The following is a 16,507-nucleotide window of genomic DNA, read 5'->3' on the forward strand; positions in this document are numbered from 1 at the left end:
ATCTACTTAGTGGACCTTGTGGTGTTGTTGCCAAGCTCAAACATTGACTTTTAACCTCCATTTGTGGTTGATGGTTTATCCTACAAGGTGACCGTACACTTGGGATCATGCCTCAGCAGTTCCAAGTGTAGTGTCTTTTGTGGCTTAGTCAAAGATTCTTGGTATCAGGATTAGCCCACATGACACCCATGCAGCACTGCTGACCTGGCTGTTATGTCAGTGTCACACTAACCTACAGTAGCAGTCTTCGAGGGAACAGGAAATTAGCGCTTTAAACCTCGCTCTGCCTTCACAACGCCCACTCTCACACTCTTTCAGAGAGAGAGAGAGGTATGTTAATACACAAGCAGCGTGTCACCCTTTTGCATATGGCACATTTATTTAAGGAAAGAGTAAGAACAGCAACACAATGTGCTCGCTCTCCACACGCCTCCAAGTGACCACCCACCACATCCGCAGCAGTGAAGAGGTGCACATACAGTGGACCTGCAGGCTGTTGCTTCTGGAATAGTCTCACTGATATTTGTCCTCTGCTGTTTAACGCTCCACACATATTGAATCTGACAGGGGATGTTTTTAAGCCCTCTCACCTCCACATTTTGCAGAGCTTCATCTCCAAACAGAGCCCGTACAGTGAAAGACAAGCTGTTTGCCTTTGGCCTTAGACCTCTGCGACGTCCAACAAAGATAGCAGTGTATCCTCCTCTGTGACAACTACATGTGTGTTTGTCTTTTCCTGCTATTATTGCCTCTGCAGCCGGCTCATAATCTCTGCATCGTGGCCCGAGGATTTGACAGGGATTATAGTTTTCATGCCAGCTGCTGGATTTTGTTTTAAACTGCGTGTGACGTTTGCAGACGGAGCGTTTGTAACAGGGATTCCTGATCTGGAAACTAAGGTGTTAATGACACAGGTTATTTATTCATGACCTTTAACCTTTGGGCTTCAACAGCCGCTCCACGCGGGCAAACACTCACCCACAACTCAAGTCTTATTTTCTCTGACCATAAAGACTTAAGGTTTGTAATTTAAAACAGTGGAATTTTTTTCCTTTTTATGATATTTTAATTTTTTAAACACAATGATGCTCCAGTTTAAGAGGCGATCAGTGTTGCCAACATAACTACTTTCTCGTGATTCAGCGCCTTTTCAGGGCCTCTTGGCAACTTTTTTTCTAGAAAGTGACTAGCGACAAATTTAGGGACTTTTTCAGACCCGTGACAGATATTATATTGTAGTTCAGTTAGATGTCACCAATATGCAAATAAGCGTATGATCTCATTTGGAGACTTGTAGCGACTTTTGGAGCTAGTGCTAGCTGCTTTCATTGGAAAACAGTTGCTGAACACTGGAGCAGATCTGTTTGAACTTCCATTAGAAGGTCAAAAATAGTCACGGATTATGTTCTTGGCAGCTTTTCATAACAATCTTCCATGAAAGATACATTTCTGCTGTTGTAACAATGTGTTACTTTTAGGTTTTTTGGAAAAGTAGATATAAATATGTTTACTGGGCAGAGCAGGAGGGTTCAGGACTTTCGCCCCAAATCATTTAGACTGTAATGTTGGATATACAGCATTTATATCAGAGCTCAAAGGTATTTTAAAACTGTTTATCATGCTCAGATGTTAGCCGCTGGAACTACAAACATGGTTGCCATTTTTACTCACATAGTGTTTTGAGTAAATAAGATACTATGAAGTCAGTTTAACAATGTAAGTAAGACTTAAAAGAACGTTCAAAGATCTATTACACTATCAGCATAAATTGTTATCAGTAAATGTTGGTATAGTGCAGCTTTTGTTGCGTTCTTCATGCATCCCTCAAAAAGAATCCAGCAAGTAAGTTGTTGTTTGTGTGTCTTGATTAAAATGCATTCCTCTAACGCTAACAACTAATGCAACAACCAACCAAATAAATGTTTATTTTAAAAAGTGCACATTTTGCTGTTTAGTGTCCTCTCTGCAAGGAATTGATTGCAAAGTTCTCGAAAACATGGCCGTTAGCACCTCGCTAACTGTTACTATCCAGCCCTGTAAATTAATAAATAAAAGGTGAAAAATGCAAATTATTTACAAAAGATATTGTTTTTTCCCTTTTATGGATTGTGGCTTTCATTTGTGGGGTCTTGGATTAGTGTTATTTATAAAATCAGAGCTAATGTCCAGGTTACTGAGTGTGTTAGATACAAACATAGAAGTCTGAATGAGTAATGATCAAAGAGAATACTTGGTTATAACCCTGTTGAATAATAAGGAAAGTTCAAAATGAGATTCACGCGGTAGGAACAGGATTATAAAGCAATAACCTTGCATGAAATGTCAGCTCATCAACAAAGTTAATTACATCCTCTCGCACCAATAAAAGTCTATAAAACATTTCATGCTAATCTTATCAGTGCTTGTTGTGGCATGTTCTGAACCTCATCCTCACGTTGTTTCCTCTACGTGTGAAGCACAAAGGCTCCAATAAAACTTATCAGATTGTGAGCAGATATCCTTGTATTTATCTTGATAAAAACTGTGAACAAATAAACAGAAGTAAACAGTTAATCAGTGCTAGTAATGTTTATAACAGGTGTTGTGTAACATTATCAAGTTTGACGTATTAAAGTGAAAATTATATAATCCATCAATTTCTATCATTTACTTAAAATACATCCTCTTCTTTTTTATCCATATTAATCCTCTGTCATTTGCGTCACTCTGCTGAATCTGTTCCATTACTACGCGGTTAAGAATCAACTTTAAATTCACACATTAATGATTTGTTCAGAGAGGTACAGTGTGACAAAGCCAATAGCACAGTTAAAATCCAATTTGTTCTTTCAGAGTAATAATCTATCATTAGAGTCCAGGGGAAAGACAGCGTGACACTGACGTTGCCACAGCAGCCTCTGTGTAGGTTTCGATCTTTAGTACATTTCCACTGCAGCTGGCCCTTTAACAAACACATCTTGGCATTGATGCTTGAAAAAAAATGTGAATGAAATCCAGCCATTCATAAAAATAGTCCACTGCTACGCTCTGATTGGCCAAACCGGTCGTCATGCATAATTCATAAGCTGCCGAGACGTCATTGGCTGCTCTCTTAACGGACAGGGACGTTCAGCCAATCAACGTGTGTCTCTGCGTGCCGCTCGAGCCCAGGGGAAAACCGACCGGGCCATTAACGAAAAGCTCAGTCAAGTTTTGCTAGTCGACGGAGGAACAGCAGTTTGTCCGTGCGCAGACGACTGTACGACTATCGACACGTTGTTTTTTTTATTTGTGGATATTTCTACCGCATTCTTTCGAGATAACGGACGGATTTAAACACGAACAAGGTAAGCTGCAGTGTTTATTCGAGCGAGAACTTTGCTTTTACGAAGCCGTGTTTTGGCTAGATGTTTTTCTAACGCTGTTTTAGACCACCAAGGAGTGCAACGCCATCTTATATAAAGATATTTACTTTGACAACCATTTTAAATCGGCCCATTTTTGCGTAAAATACTTCGCATTTCGCGATTGAGCGTAGCGTGTATTGAATTTGACCCCTGATTTTATCTGCGTGGATGTTGGCTTTAGCTTATCAGCGCGGTGAGGCGACTGTTTGTGATTTTTATGAATGGACGGACCATTTTTTTTCTCCCTCTCCCTCCCTCTGTGTTTCCACACGGGTCGAGTTTCACTTCATTGAGAAAAACAAGGGAGGGATGGGTGGGGGAAGGGCGGGGGGAGGCGGAGGTGGAGTGTAGAGGGGGGAGGCAGCAGGGGGAGTCTGGTGATCCTCGCCCCCCCACCCTCCTTCCCTTTGCTGAAACGCAAAAGTTTGTGCAAAAAATGTCTGATTTTGTGATGTTAGCGCGGTTATAAAAGTTAATCGGAGTTACACAGAATCCAAGTTCGACTGTTTACTTTTTTAAACCACATTGGCTGTGAAACTGTTGTGAAAATTAGGGGTTTACTTTGGTTGCAGCATGTGGTGAACTTTTTGTCTTGCTTTCAGTCATGGGAATTTCAGTTCTTTCAGTGATCAGATCTTTTGGCTCGGCTCTTAAACGGCTCTTCATTCCTGGCTTTTATTATTCAGTTAAATGTGTCCTGTTTTGACCTATAATGCAAATATTTCTCTGAAATTAATGAATATACTTATATATTAAGTCTTATTATCTCTAGAATGGCATACATTTACAGTATGTTTGGTATAAAATCTTAATTAAAAATATAAAAAACTTATTGCATATTTCTATTGATTGATTCATATTTGTTGCAAGAAATAAGTAAGCAAGAGTTTAATCTTCATTGTGTTTAATTATCCAGTCATACTGACAATAAAAACGTGTGATATGTCAAGAAAAACTATCATGGTTTTCTAGCAAAAGTAAAACACTGCTAAATGTATAATTTTTTATACTTGTATGTTAAATTTGATTAAAATTATGTATGCTCCTTTCGAAATATGTAGTTTGCGTCACAATGCTTTGCTCCCAATTTTATTACCAACATGAGGAAAACTTGTACGTGATCAAACCAAACACATCCCTTCTAGCTTGTGGTGCGTTTAGGGACCATGTTGCCCTTTTTATATTTGTATTTTTTTTGCTAATTTCTCACATTCTTATAGTTAATGCTGTTATAAATCATTATGGGTTTATTTTTTGTCAATAAAGTAACTTTTTACCCCATGTAATCACAGTTAAAGCCTCTCATCTTGCATTATATTCTACCGTCTGCCATGTGTGTAAAAGTCTTGTCCGAGTAAAATTGTTAACTTCCTTCTCTCGGCTGACGTGCTGCTTTAACACTTTATTTTCCACATGAGCGCATGTACAATGAGTTCCAGTGTTGTAATTGCTATCTGTGCTGTGCGCCTGTAATTACTGCCCAGCAGCTATCCTGTATTCGTCATCCGCTCACAGCACATAGAGGAGTGAGTCATATCACAGGGAGATGTGAGAATAGAGGGCAGCTTTAGTGCCTTATCATGTGTTTCATTGTTGTTCAAAGTGAACTTTTCTTGCTCCTAGAGTGTTGAGTAAGGAGTCCAGGTTCTGCCAACTCTATAAGACACTAATCAGATCTCTCATCGGCCCTTTTTCGATCCCGTTTGGGCAGCTTTGAGTCGTGCACGTCACAGACTTCAGGCAGACTCCGAAGTGTCACATTTCTAAGTCTTTTACTCAAGATCTCCAAGCTGATTATAGTGGAAACTAGTGCCTGCAGATGGCCAGTGAGCGTGGCTTATATAACTGTATTACATGTGTTCCATGATGACGGCGGGTTGTTTACATTGTGCTACTTTCCTCTCCCTCTGCATGGCGCAGCTCAAAGGGCTGTTTGTTGGTTAAATAAAGAGCTGGAGGAAGAATATGGAGTTGTTGCAGCAGCAGAATATGATGCAAAGACCAGAAACACAGCACTGTATGGCCTTCAAATTATAAAAGACGTTAAACCAAAAATAATAATATATATAAAACCAGATTTTTATTGCAAATTGGGATGTTAATCGTTGAATCTTTTGGTCTAAAAGTGCCAAAAAATGTATGAAAAGCTCATCACGATTTCCAAGAACCTAAAATAACGTCCTTAAATTGCTTATTTTGTCCAACGAACAGTCCAGAGACCAAAATATGTTTAATTTCCTGTCATAAATAAAATCCTACATTTTAGTAGCCAGAAAGAGCAAATATTGGGATTTATTCATCAAATGAGTTGGTGTTTAACGTCTTTTGGTCAAGTTATGAAAAATTGATGCATCTCTTGTGAAAATATTCCATATTGTGACGGCATGTTCTCTCTCTCCCAATCTTTTGTTTTCCAGTGACCCACAAAGTGACCCAGGCGCTGTCGCTTTAAAGCGAACACCTCCCCCTCCCCCCTTTTAAATATTGGAGCCCCCCAATCACCCAGATAACATGGACGGATTCTATGACCAGCAAGTCCCATTTATGGTTCCACCCAGTGTAAGTGGACACATGCCAGCTTCACACATCACATCGTCATGGCCTCACATTATGGATGGACCTCTTAATATAGCGTCTGAGTGACGTCTTCTGGTAATGTCTGACATTTTCTTCTTCTTCTCCTTCCTAACAGCACAAGTCTCACGTGGAGGAACTATCTCACAACAGGCCTCTGAACGACAGGAAGAGGAAGTTTGTGGACACCGAGCTCGCACAGGACACAGAAGGTAACGCTGTCGATGTGAATGACGATGCAAACGTGTGCCAATAACTCTGATTACGGTGCCATTAGATATATACAGTTACACCGGTCGCTCAGTGTCCTTCTCTTCTTTATTTGCAGAACTTTTCCAAGACCTCAGTCAGCTGCAAGAGATCTGGATCGCAGAAGGTGAGTTCATGGAGATATTTTCATGTTTTCGGTCTCCGTCCGTCTTTTTATTTAGGTTGAGTGGAATATTTTTGTTCCACTGAATAATTATTGTTATTTAGTGTGATTAAAAAACGTTGACGTGTAATTAATACAAACTTATACCTAATACCTACCTGTATTTAACATGGAACGACCGGGCACCATGTTTTATTTCTGGCCGTTTTATTTTGGTAATAAAACTATTATATAATATCTGTTCCTTTTGGAAGTGTAGTTCTGCTACAACCAGCCGCCAAAGAGCTTTTTTAATGCAGGAGAGAACATCTACTTTTTGTTTCCAAGTAGTGAACAACTCAAACTTTTTAGATTACATATTAACTTGATGAGAATGTGAAATAGTGCTATTTTGTTTTGCAAGTCGTGCAAGAAGTGCAAAGTCCTGTGCATGAAAAGCAGCTGACCAAGCCCCTTTTTTTTGGTTTTGTTTTTGCAGCTGCATCTTTTCCTTGTTTTTATTTCCCTGCTTTGGACCTAAAGTCGTAAATAAAAGCTGCAGAGAGGTGAAAAGGTTGTTTAATTGTTCTTTCTCTTGTGTCTTTACAGCCCAGGTGCCTGATGACGAACAGTTTGTCCCAGATTTCCAGTCGGACAGCTGTGAGTACCTGATTTTAATCTGATTTGTCAATCTTTGTGTCCCTGAACAGATCCTATATTCGCCTTTTCTCAGGGTTTCCATGTGTTAGCCCGATCATACAGCTGCAGCTCTGCATCACAAAACGTCACCACAATATGTGCGTGGGCGTCTTTTCTGCTGTTGTTCTTTCTGAGTTACCGTCCCTGACCACGACGTCCAGCTCGCCCGTCTCTTATTGAAATTTCTCCATCCTTCCGCGGACAAACACCATCCTTCCTCCTCAAAAACACAGCTCTGGGAAACCAACCCTCCCTCCCGTTTCCTCCCTCCCCTCCATTTTGAGTTTAATCAGCCGATTGGCATGGGGCATCACATGAGCCAAGCCTCTAATCTGATTTCACACTTTCCCGCACTCGGGCCCTGCTGCCGAAGTGGGCTAGATTCCAGCGGATGGGGCGGCTTCAGAGCTGCCTGTTCGACAGAACTCACATCCCCAAAACTGTCCACACCCCCGCCCCCCCCCCCCAGAAACTCCTCCACATAGCCGCCTGTTTGTCTCTGTCTCTGCACACTGCTTTTCAGCCTGCAGCCCAGGGATATATTTGAATTATGCCCAATGGAGCATTTTATGATCTCCCCCCTCCTCCCCTCTCCTCCTCCCCTCTGTCTTTCTGAGTTTATGTTTTGGTCTGATGCGTAGGAGGTGGAGACAGGGTGTGGTGGCTGCCTGTCTTTGTCAGCGCTGCCTCTATAAATCTTGGCTTCTGCGGCTCAGAAAGCTGCAAACTGACCACTGAGTCTGCAGGGCTGCAACGTATTATTGGGGCTGATGCATTGACATGTATGCATTTTAACTGAGGGCCCCTTCAAGGTTGTGAGCATGTCCTGTGTTATACTGTACATAGTCAGCGCACTGTTCATGCGGTTGGGGCGCAGTGCATGACCTTGTCGCTGCTCTGTGTGTGTGTGTGTGTGTGTGTGTGTGAGAAACAGAGTGTGGAGGTTGTATCTGTTGCAAAGCTGCAGGCCGTTCTCGCTCTCACAAGTTGCCCATTCACCGGCAGATTTTCCGATTTGAGCTTCAGTCAGTAGGACATCACATGGGGTGAACAGCCGTTTACTGACCCAGGACCGAACTGTGTATAATTTGGCTGGGTAGTGTCGGAGCGCTCTCACTTTACTGGACCTAAATGATGTTTTAACTGAGATTGTGCAGCTATACTGGATGTTACAGGGAACTGCTCTGTAAACGTCCCGCTGTAGTCATACTTGTCCACCGCTCCCACCATAGTTTTGCTTTTTTAAGTGTCAAGAGAACAAGAGAAGCATTTGACTGACAAGACGTTGGCAGACAATTATTCTTAAATATCCAAGTCTTTCTGTATTATATCAGGGATTCGTGCAAAGTGCAGGCGGATGATGCTGGGAAAAAAGATAGCAATATAACTGCTTCCTTATTGTGGTTTTATATCACCAGATTCTCGCCAGCGCGCGGCCCCGTGCAGGAGAGGAGTTTGCATGTAGGGCACTGGCTCGTTAACGCTGCCCCTCGCCAGCCGTCCAAAGACGCCTTATCTCTCCATTATTTACTTTCCCCTGTGTGAGGAGTATCCGTGGAGCCATTAGGTTCCACAGCGCACACACGGGAGCTCACGTGCCCATTGTTAGCTGCGCTCAGGTCCATCAGCACCACGGGTGATTTATTTGGCTCCCGCTCCTCTGCACCCGGGGATCTAGTTTCTGCCCGGCTATTATGTGGCGCCCCGGAAACTGCAGCCAGTGTCTAATGGTTACAGCACGGGAGAAGAAAATCATTCATCGCCATTAGATTACAGCCACACTGATTCATGGGTATTGGTATTGGCCTGCCCTAATGGGAATCAGACGAGGAGTTTGATAGCTTCTGTGTGTACAGTGCAGTTCGGATCGTGCTACCTAGCTGTGGCGGATTGATGGTTGTTTTCAGAGAAAAGAGTCGGCCGTCATTAGGGGCGGATGATAAATTGCTGCTAAGTGTCTCTGTCAGTCGAGGGAATACAGAGACGCTGTCCATGCCTCCACTTATCCATCATTTCAAATGTGGTTAAGATAACTGGTGCACTTCTGTTTATGGCTTCAATTAGGAGATATCTGGAGTTTATCTAATGCACTTACTTGTTTGTCTCCTCTGTAGTGATGTTTCATGGTCCGCCACCAGCCAAGATCAAACGCGAGCTGACTCCCTCCAAAGAGCTTTCTCCCTGCCGCCAGGACCGGAGTCCCATGCCCTACGGAGAGAAGTGCCTTTACAGCTACAGGTATGTACCGAGCCGTCACATGAAGAGCCCACCTGGAGCATGACAGCAGCCGCAGACGGCGTGTTGATTATCCCTCTCTGATTCTGATTCTGTCTCTTCCTCCTCAGTGCCTGTGACAGGAAGCCCACCCCCGGGTTCAAGCCATTAACTCCCCCCTCAACACCAGTCTCTCCTTGCGGCCCCACCAGCACAGCAGTAACGCACCCACTGAGCGAGCAGACCCCCCCTCCTCCTCCTCACCCCCATGTAGCCAATCAGACCGCAGGGCCGCGTCCAGTCCACGTACAGCAGCCTATCACAGCCAGCGCAGGCTCTCCCAACCAGCAGGCCCTCCCAGTCCACAGCCACACCCCACCTTTCGCCGTGCCCTGCGCCCCCATCAGCCAGGATGCCAACAGCTTCACACCTGAGCACAGGTGAGGACTCACTTCTGTCTTCAGTGCTTTATTTACACTACCCCTCCTCTTTGGCCCTGCCACTAGTTTTTGAGTAGCGTCCCTGAAGAATAAAAGTGGTTGGGGCCAACTGGTAGCATCAATCGGTTTGCAGCCTTAGTCTGATTGTCTGTCTTCTTTCCCTCCATCTTCAGGTTCCAGAGGCAGATGTCAGAGCCATGCCTACCTTTCCCCCCATCAGACAGCCAAGGACGCCCCCACTTCCTGCCCCAGCCTCCCAGCAGCAGCAACAACAACAGTCTGCCACGAGACAGCCGGCCACCCTACCACCGGCAGATGTCAGAGCCCTTGGTAGCCGTGCCTCCTCCCCAAGGGTTCAAGCAAGAGCTCATCGACCCGCGATACACGGAGCAGGGCGTCCCCACCATGGGCCCCCCAGTGCCACCGCCGGGGCCTCCACGCCAGGCTGCTTTCCACCCCATGGCCATCAAGCAGGAGCCTCGTGACTTCTGCTTTGATTCTGGTGAGTAGCAGAGGTCACAGAAGACATTAAGACATTATAATGTGTTACTTGTGGGGAAAATGGCCGCCTTGTGAATATAGTGAGTGGAGCTTCCTGCTACACTGGCAAGTCCATTGCTAGCAGTGGGAAAGTCATTGTCTAGGTTTGTAGAGCGGGCTGAAGGTGAGGAATGTGCCCGGCCATGTTTGCTCTGGGCACTAACACATGCCTGTGAGTTCTAGCATGCATCAGAGGCTCGGTCGCACAGGTGCTCATTTCACACACACACTTTCCAAGCCTTAATCTGCATCATTCCTCCAGAGTCACACCAGTAAAGTAAAAGTGGGTCTTTTAGCTCAGCCTAAGCCTCCAAGGGCGAAAAGTAAATGGGTCACTCATCCAGCCAGGTGCAGAGAGCCTCTTCACTGAGCCTACCTGGAATAGATCTAGGCCAATGCCTGCAGAGGACTTAGTGACCTGCGCCACAGCGATTGATTATAAGACGCCTGGAAAGTCTTACAGAGCACAAAAGGGGCCAAATGGTGCCGGTCCTCTCCAAAAAGCCTCGCCAAGCAGCCCTGGAAGCGATTGTTTATTCACGTGGTACAAAGCAAACAAGGCCGAGCGACTGTCGGGGCATTGTTTGATCCCAACGCCCACACGCCCAGCTGTTGTCCCCTCGCTCTGATGCATTTACATCCCTTTTCCCTGAAACTCCACGACTCTTTTTCATCTTTTCTCGCTCAGTCGCTCTCGTACACTCTCATTCCCTTTCTGCCTGCTGGTTGGTGACCGGCAGGCCGGGCAGTGATGTAATGATAAATCCTCTTAGCTTCTTATGGCCTTTAAATACGCACGTCACAGAGGCCTAGCATCTCTAGATGGATGGAAGAAGTGCATGTTCGGCATTCCAACATGGAACATGTTGTTACTGCAGCGTGGGTGGTCTACAGACGCTGATGCAACCAGTTATGTGGAAATAAAACCACAATTAAATCAGCGCTTTATCAGCGTTTGGCATACGTTAAAAACTCTTCCTGCATGCTCAGATTTGAAAACTTCCTGCAGACCCTCTCTGAGTCTTAAAACACTTGCTGGAGATCGATCTCTGTTTGTCTTATCAGCAGACAGGAAACAGAATAATATGCGGGGGTGCACTGCAGAGACACTGCGAACGGAAGACAGGCCCTGACCCTCAGGGGGAGGACTGGCGTAACTTGATTGTCATTGAGATTTAAAACAGCAGCCATGGTGCTAATCTTATTTACAAGCTGGGTGGACATGCGAGGGATGTTGTGTGCTGCTCTCTGATCTGGGCTTTAGTCCTCTCCTGGCTGTGTGGGCGTTTTGGATCGGGCATTTTTCAGCCCAGCTGTTTTAGCTGCGGCTGAACACGGGCGTTTGGTTGGCTGGAAAACAGGCCACCATGCATTATGACCTTTTACGTCCGTACTGTATATTTATAAGTGTGACTTAGCACGTGTGCAGCTTGGTCTTAATGGACTGTCACCTCGAGAACTGATCTGTCTCCCGACACTTTCAGCACATATTAACCTTTCTCAGATATATCTGAATTGCAGGGGACGTTTTCCGATACGCACCGACATGTAAAATGTTTTTCAAAGAACATATAAAGAAGACGCTGCTGGCGATGCTAAAATAAAGGTCTCAAATATCCCAAATCAATCGGGCTCTAGCCTCCTCTATAGACAGAAGCTGTACACACTGCGGCTTAGTTTCAAAGCGGTGTATCTTTGCACACAGTGGCAGTGATCCAAATATATCTGTCAGCTGCGAGGTGGATTTGATGTATTACACATTTGATATGACAGCGAGGGTGTCTCTGGTCTAAATTTACACCCCCTTCTTCTTTGTTTACAGAAGTGCCTAACTGTCAGTCATCGTTCGGGAGAGCGGGGAGCTTCTACCAAAATAACCATGAAAGTAAGTTCAGATTATTGTCTTGCTTTTTATGTCTCTGGTGTTTGAATTATTGCATTAGAGGAGTCCGTTCCTGCGTGACCCTGAACCTTATCGAGCCGCTGAAAGCTCGGTGATAGCTGGGTGGAAGAATAGCGGTCAGCAGCATTAAAGTGACAGCTCAAGGGGAAGTGAATCTATCAATGGACGCTGTGTGGCTGCAGCTGGCAGCAGCTCAGCACAATACAAGCCTTCCACTCTTGGGAGGCTGCCCAGCTATATTGCTTTGCATGCAGTTTGGATCTCTGGGTGAAACTGGCCTTTATGTCAGAAGAAAAGCCAAGTTCCCACGCTCTGTCTGCATCTCAACTCCGTCCGATTAATGTTGCTTTTATTTTGTGTTTCCTTCGCAGGTTTCTCCTTCGACAGAGATCATCAGCTGTACTTTGACGACACCTGTGTGGTCCCTGAGAGATTAGAAGGTGAGACTGAGCAAAGAATTTAAACCTTCAGTATAAACCCGTAGAGCTGGATATTGTAGGCTCAAAAAGAGTGCTACTGTGGGCAGTTTCAGAGTCTTACTGGTGGTGCATAATAAACAGCTAGTCCACTTCACAGTCACCATCTGGCAGGAATGTCTCACCACACTGTGGCCGAGCTGACTGACACTTTTCTTTCTCTTCTCTCTCTCTCCCTTCTGCCTCTTTTTACTTCTCTAAACTCTCCTCCTGCTCTTGCATTTTTTGATTTTCGCATTTTTTGATTTTAAAATACACAAAATAATATATAGTGCAGGAAGAGGCAGAATAAAACGGCGTAGGGCCACAAAATAAACACAGAAAATGACGACATAAAACCAAATTATATAACAACAACTTTGCCCTCTGCTTCGACTCACAGGCAAAGTAAAACAGGAGCCCTCTGTGTACCGTGACGGCCCTCCCTACCAGCGCCGCGGCTCCCTGCAGCTCTGGCAGTTCCTCGTCACTTTGCTGGACGACCCGGCTAACGGTCACTTCATAGCCTGGACCGGCCGCGGCATGGAGTTCAAGCTCATCGAGCCCGAAGAGGTCAGTATCTAATGTAAAAAGCGATGTATATTTTAGAGCAAGTTTGTAATCATGTCGCTCTTACAAACTACATGAAGCTTAAATTCTTCGTGCTTAATCTTCAGGTTGCTCGTCGCTGGGGCATCCAGAAGAACAGACCGGCCATGAACTACGACAAGCTGAGCCGCTCGCTGCGCTACTACTACGAGAAGGGCATCATGCAGAAGGTAAAGGCACGTTCACTCTTTTGTTTTCTCTCCCTCCTCCCTCGTCCCTCTGAAACCTCAGTGCTGCACAGAGGCTGAAATAGTCGAGATAGGGGTGTTTGATTACAGCCATGCGGGGCTGCTCTGATGATAACACAGCCAGGGGCAAAACAGTAGGAGTGAATAGCAGCCTGCAGGACATTTCTTCTCCTACTAAACATTTTGGTTTTGTGTTTGATCCCTTTGATCACAGTAAGATAATTTACACAGGGCTAAAGGGTAAAACCTTCCGACCCCTGCAGGGAAACAGACCAGATTATATGTCTCTAAAAGTTCTTGTTTTTGCTGCTGACAGACTCAGAATGTTATTGTGAGTGTCTGACAACATCACAGAAAGGATCTCCATAGAGAGAGACGTTTTTGTTGAAGGGTAGGATGTTTTTCTTAACCAGAAACAGCCTTGAAATTGTTCTTTTCAAAGCCACCAGACTCCATTGACAAAAGCAATAATTCTACCTGGCAGAACACAAGAGTTGCTGGTCTACAGCTGCCTTCATTGGGTGGTTTGTTTGTAGTATTGTGTGACTTTTTGGTTTTAAATTGTTGGTTTAGATCCAGCGCAACACACAATAACAAAAAAAACAAATCAAGTCAGCAGTAGAGAAGAAGCTCTTTGGTTTTTCAAGAAGTAAAATAACCCTTTTTGTCAATGGAGTCTGGTGGCCTTAAAGAGAGTGATGTAACGTATGTTTCCGGCTTTAAAAATGCACATTATGATTTACCACAAAGGTCTATCTCTGCAGGGATCCTTTCTGTAATGTTGTCACACACTTAGAATAACAATCGGAGCCTGTCGGTGGAAACAACAAGAACTTTACAGACCGTTTTGCAGCTGCTGGCAAAATAAATCTACCGAAAACCTTTTGTACCTATAAAGTATGTGTCGATCAATCAGGGTCAAGAGTCTTAAAAACGATATGATGTTAGGAATGCACGAGAAGTGTTGAATGGAAGGTTTGATATCTGAGTTTAATGTATATTTTCTTTGTTCCTCAGGTGGCTGGTGAGAGGTACGTGTACAAGTTTGTGTGCGACCCCGAGGCTCTCTTCTCCATGGCCTTCCCCGACAACCAGAGGCCCAACCTGAAGGTGGATCCAGACAGCCTGCCTGGCCTGGACGACGACACCGTGCCCCTCACCCACTACGACGACGCTGCCCCCTACCTGCTGGACGCCGCGGAGCAGTGCGTGGCAGGCCTGCCCTTCCCTGACGGCTACAGCTACTAACAAGCCCTGGCCCGCGACACATATTTACATGCAAAAACACTCCCAAAGTCTCTCGACGCCCACTCTTTAAAAAAAATCCAGAGCTGGACCTGCTGAGCTGCGTGGAAGGAAAGACCTCGCACTCTTTGCTCCTTCATGGTTCCCTCTCCTGCTCCCTGGAAAACCTTCAGAAAACTCTGCAAGCTCCCGAGCTGATGACGAACGAGGGGGAAAAAACCTGCGACAGAGAGCGAAAGGCAGAGAAACCAGCGAGGATGGACTGGACTCGGTAGCTCTGCCCCACCGTCAGGACGGGGGCTGCTTTTCCTACGGAGACCAAACGAAGCGAGGCCACGCGCCGCCAACTTTAAAAGAACTGACAGCAAGAGATGTTACATTTCTGATTTTGTGACAATCTGCTTTTCTTAAAAACAAAACGGAGTAAAATTGTTAAAAATCTAAATTCTATCGTTGCCTTTAAGGGTCCCCCGTCCCCACATTGTCATGTCACCACATCCGAACTACAAGATCCGTTAAAGGGCTTTAATTTGCAAAAACGGATGAGAAAAAAAAAAGCATATTCTGAACCCACAGATCAGTTTGTTTTCTGTAGATAGAACTACATTTTCTTTTTAATATGCCAGCTGTTCGTACACTTTCGTTGAGACCCAGAACTCTCAGGTTTCTGGGGCGTTGCTGTATTTTCAGGCTAGTCGGTCGGGCTGCTCTCTCTCGTGTAAATGTTACGTTCTTTTAATCGTACCGCCCCGTGTAAGAGATTGTATCTGCTTCCCTTTAGAGACTGCACCCCCGCGGTAAGAGTCTATACAGTACACTCCTCTGTATCATGTCTGTTTATCACTGCTGGGTCCTTTTTTATTGAGATGATTAGCACTCCATCTCCTCTGTTTTCAAAAGGGATACATGAGTACATATTTTCCCATTGAAGCCTAAGATTATGTATGATAAAAGTTCACTTTGCTCCCTCTTTTGTATTCCTGTCTGGGTGCTTCATGTTTCCTCAGCAGTGTACTAGTTCCTCTGATGCCCCAGTATGGCAGGAGCATCAGGACTTTGCATGCAAAAACAACCAGAAGGGTGACATTTTGACGACCTTCTCTTTTGGACACCTTCTCTGCCAATCACAAGTTGTCAACCGGAGACTTCTGCTTCTCTTTGCATGGTGTAAGTGTCCACTAACATATCGCTTTACTGTCTTTGGACAAAGAAGATATTTGTGATATTCTCTGCAGTTTTATTTTTTGTGTTCTTTATGTATGTTTCTGAACCGGGGCAAAGACAAAACGTATATAAAAGTATATATTTTTGCTATAAGGCTGCATTTGTTTTGATGTATAAGCTGTATAGTTCTGGCTCTAATAGACATGTACCTTTTTAAAAACCGATCCTTACGATGCTCCTACTGCAGACTGTTTCTTTAAGAGGCCTCTGTGTTTGGGTTGGATGAGAAGATGTTATTATCTTGCCTGTAAAATGTGTGTGTGTGTGCGCATGTGTGTGTGAAAGAGTTCCAGCAAAGGCCACACATGTTATCATGGGATCCAGCCCAGGCACGGGGGTAGTCTGTACTTGTATAGGCTTCAGCCCCCCCCTCCCCTCCCCTCACAATGTGTTTCTTACACTGCTGAGTTTATGATAATCTGTACTGGGTACAATAAACGGTCCTTTATGCTTCACTGCCTGCAGTCCTGGTGTGTTTCATCATTCCTTCTCCCTCTCACCCCCTCCTGCGTGCAGTCGGTCAGTCAGCTGACTGGCTGCTGTGGTCTGGCAGTCACTCTGCTTGACCTGGCTGATATCTTAAGTCACATGCTTCTGACTCTTTCTGTACTGCTGGGTAAATGATTACTCTCTCTTCACCCCGGGCCCTTGTGTTTGTGCAACATCTGGTTAGTTGGG

At 44.8% G+C, this 16,507-nt stretch overlaps 1 protein-coding gene across 2 annotated transcripts; it reads left to right on the plus strand.

Moving 5' to 3' along the window:
• Positions 1 to 3,200: 3,200 nt before the first annotated feature.
• On the plus strand, positions 3,201 to 16,284 carry etv5a (ETS variant transcription factor 5a). Of its 2 annotated transcripts, none has more exons than XM_069663363.1 (13): positions 3,201 to 3,326; positions 5,804 to 5,945; positions 6,079 to 6,172; positions 6,289 to 6,336; positions 6,922 to 6,972; positions 9,126 to 9,249; positions 9,357 to 9,665; positions 9,839 to 10,167; positions 12,028 to 12,090; positions 12,480 to 12,548; positions 12,967 to 13,136; positions 13,241 to 13,348; positions 14,378 to 16,284. In XM_069663363.1, the coding sequence occupies exons 2-13, from the start codon at positions 5,898 to 5,900 to the stop codon at positions 14,606 to 14,608; spliced, it is 1,644 nt and encodes a 547-aa protein (XP_069519464.1). In that variant the 5' UTR covers positions 3,201 to 3,326; positions 5,804 to 5,897; the 3' UTR covers positions 14,609 to 16,284. The 2 variants fall into 2 exon arrangements, with proteins under 2 accessions (XP_069519464.1, XP_069519465.1); XM_069663364.1 differs by having other exon boundaries at positions 13,241 to 13,342.
• The last annotated feature ends 223 nt before the right edge of the window (positions 16,285 to 16,507 follow it).

This window comes from Semicossyphus pulcher, unplaced genomic scaffold (assembly GCF_022749685.1).
Source record: "Semicossyphus pulcher isolate SPU_LCO1_2020_fin unplaced genomic scaffold, fSemPul1.0.p SCAF_15, whole genome shotgun sequence".
NCBI lineage: Eukaryota > Metazoa > Chordata > Actinopteri > Labriformes > Labridae > Semicossyphus > Semicossyphus pulcher.

Excerpts from the sequence above, each read along its gene's own strand:
- etv5a (XM_069663363.1), top strand. The coding sequence starts at position 5,898 with ATGGACGGATTCTATGACCAGCAAGTCCCATTTATGGTTCCACCCAGT. Across the intron at positions 6,337-6,921 it reads AGAGATCTGGATCGCAGAAG|CCCAGGTGCCTGATGACGAA; the intron begins GTGAGTTCATGG and ends GTGTCTTTACAG. Across the intron at positions 13,137-13,240 it reads AGCTCATCGAGCCCGAAGAG|GTTGCTCGTCGCTGGGGCAT; the intron begins GTCAGTATCTAA and ends CTTAATCTTCAG.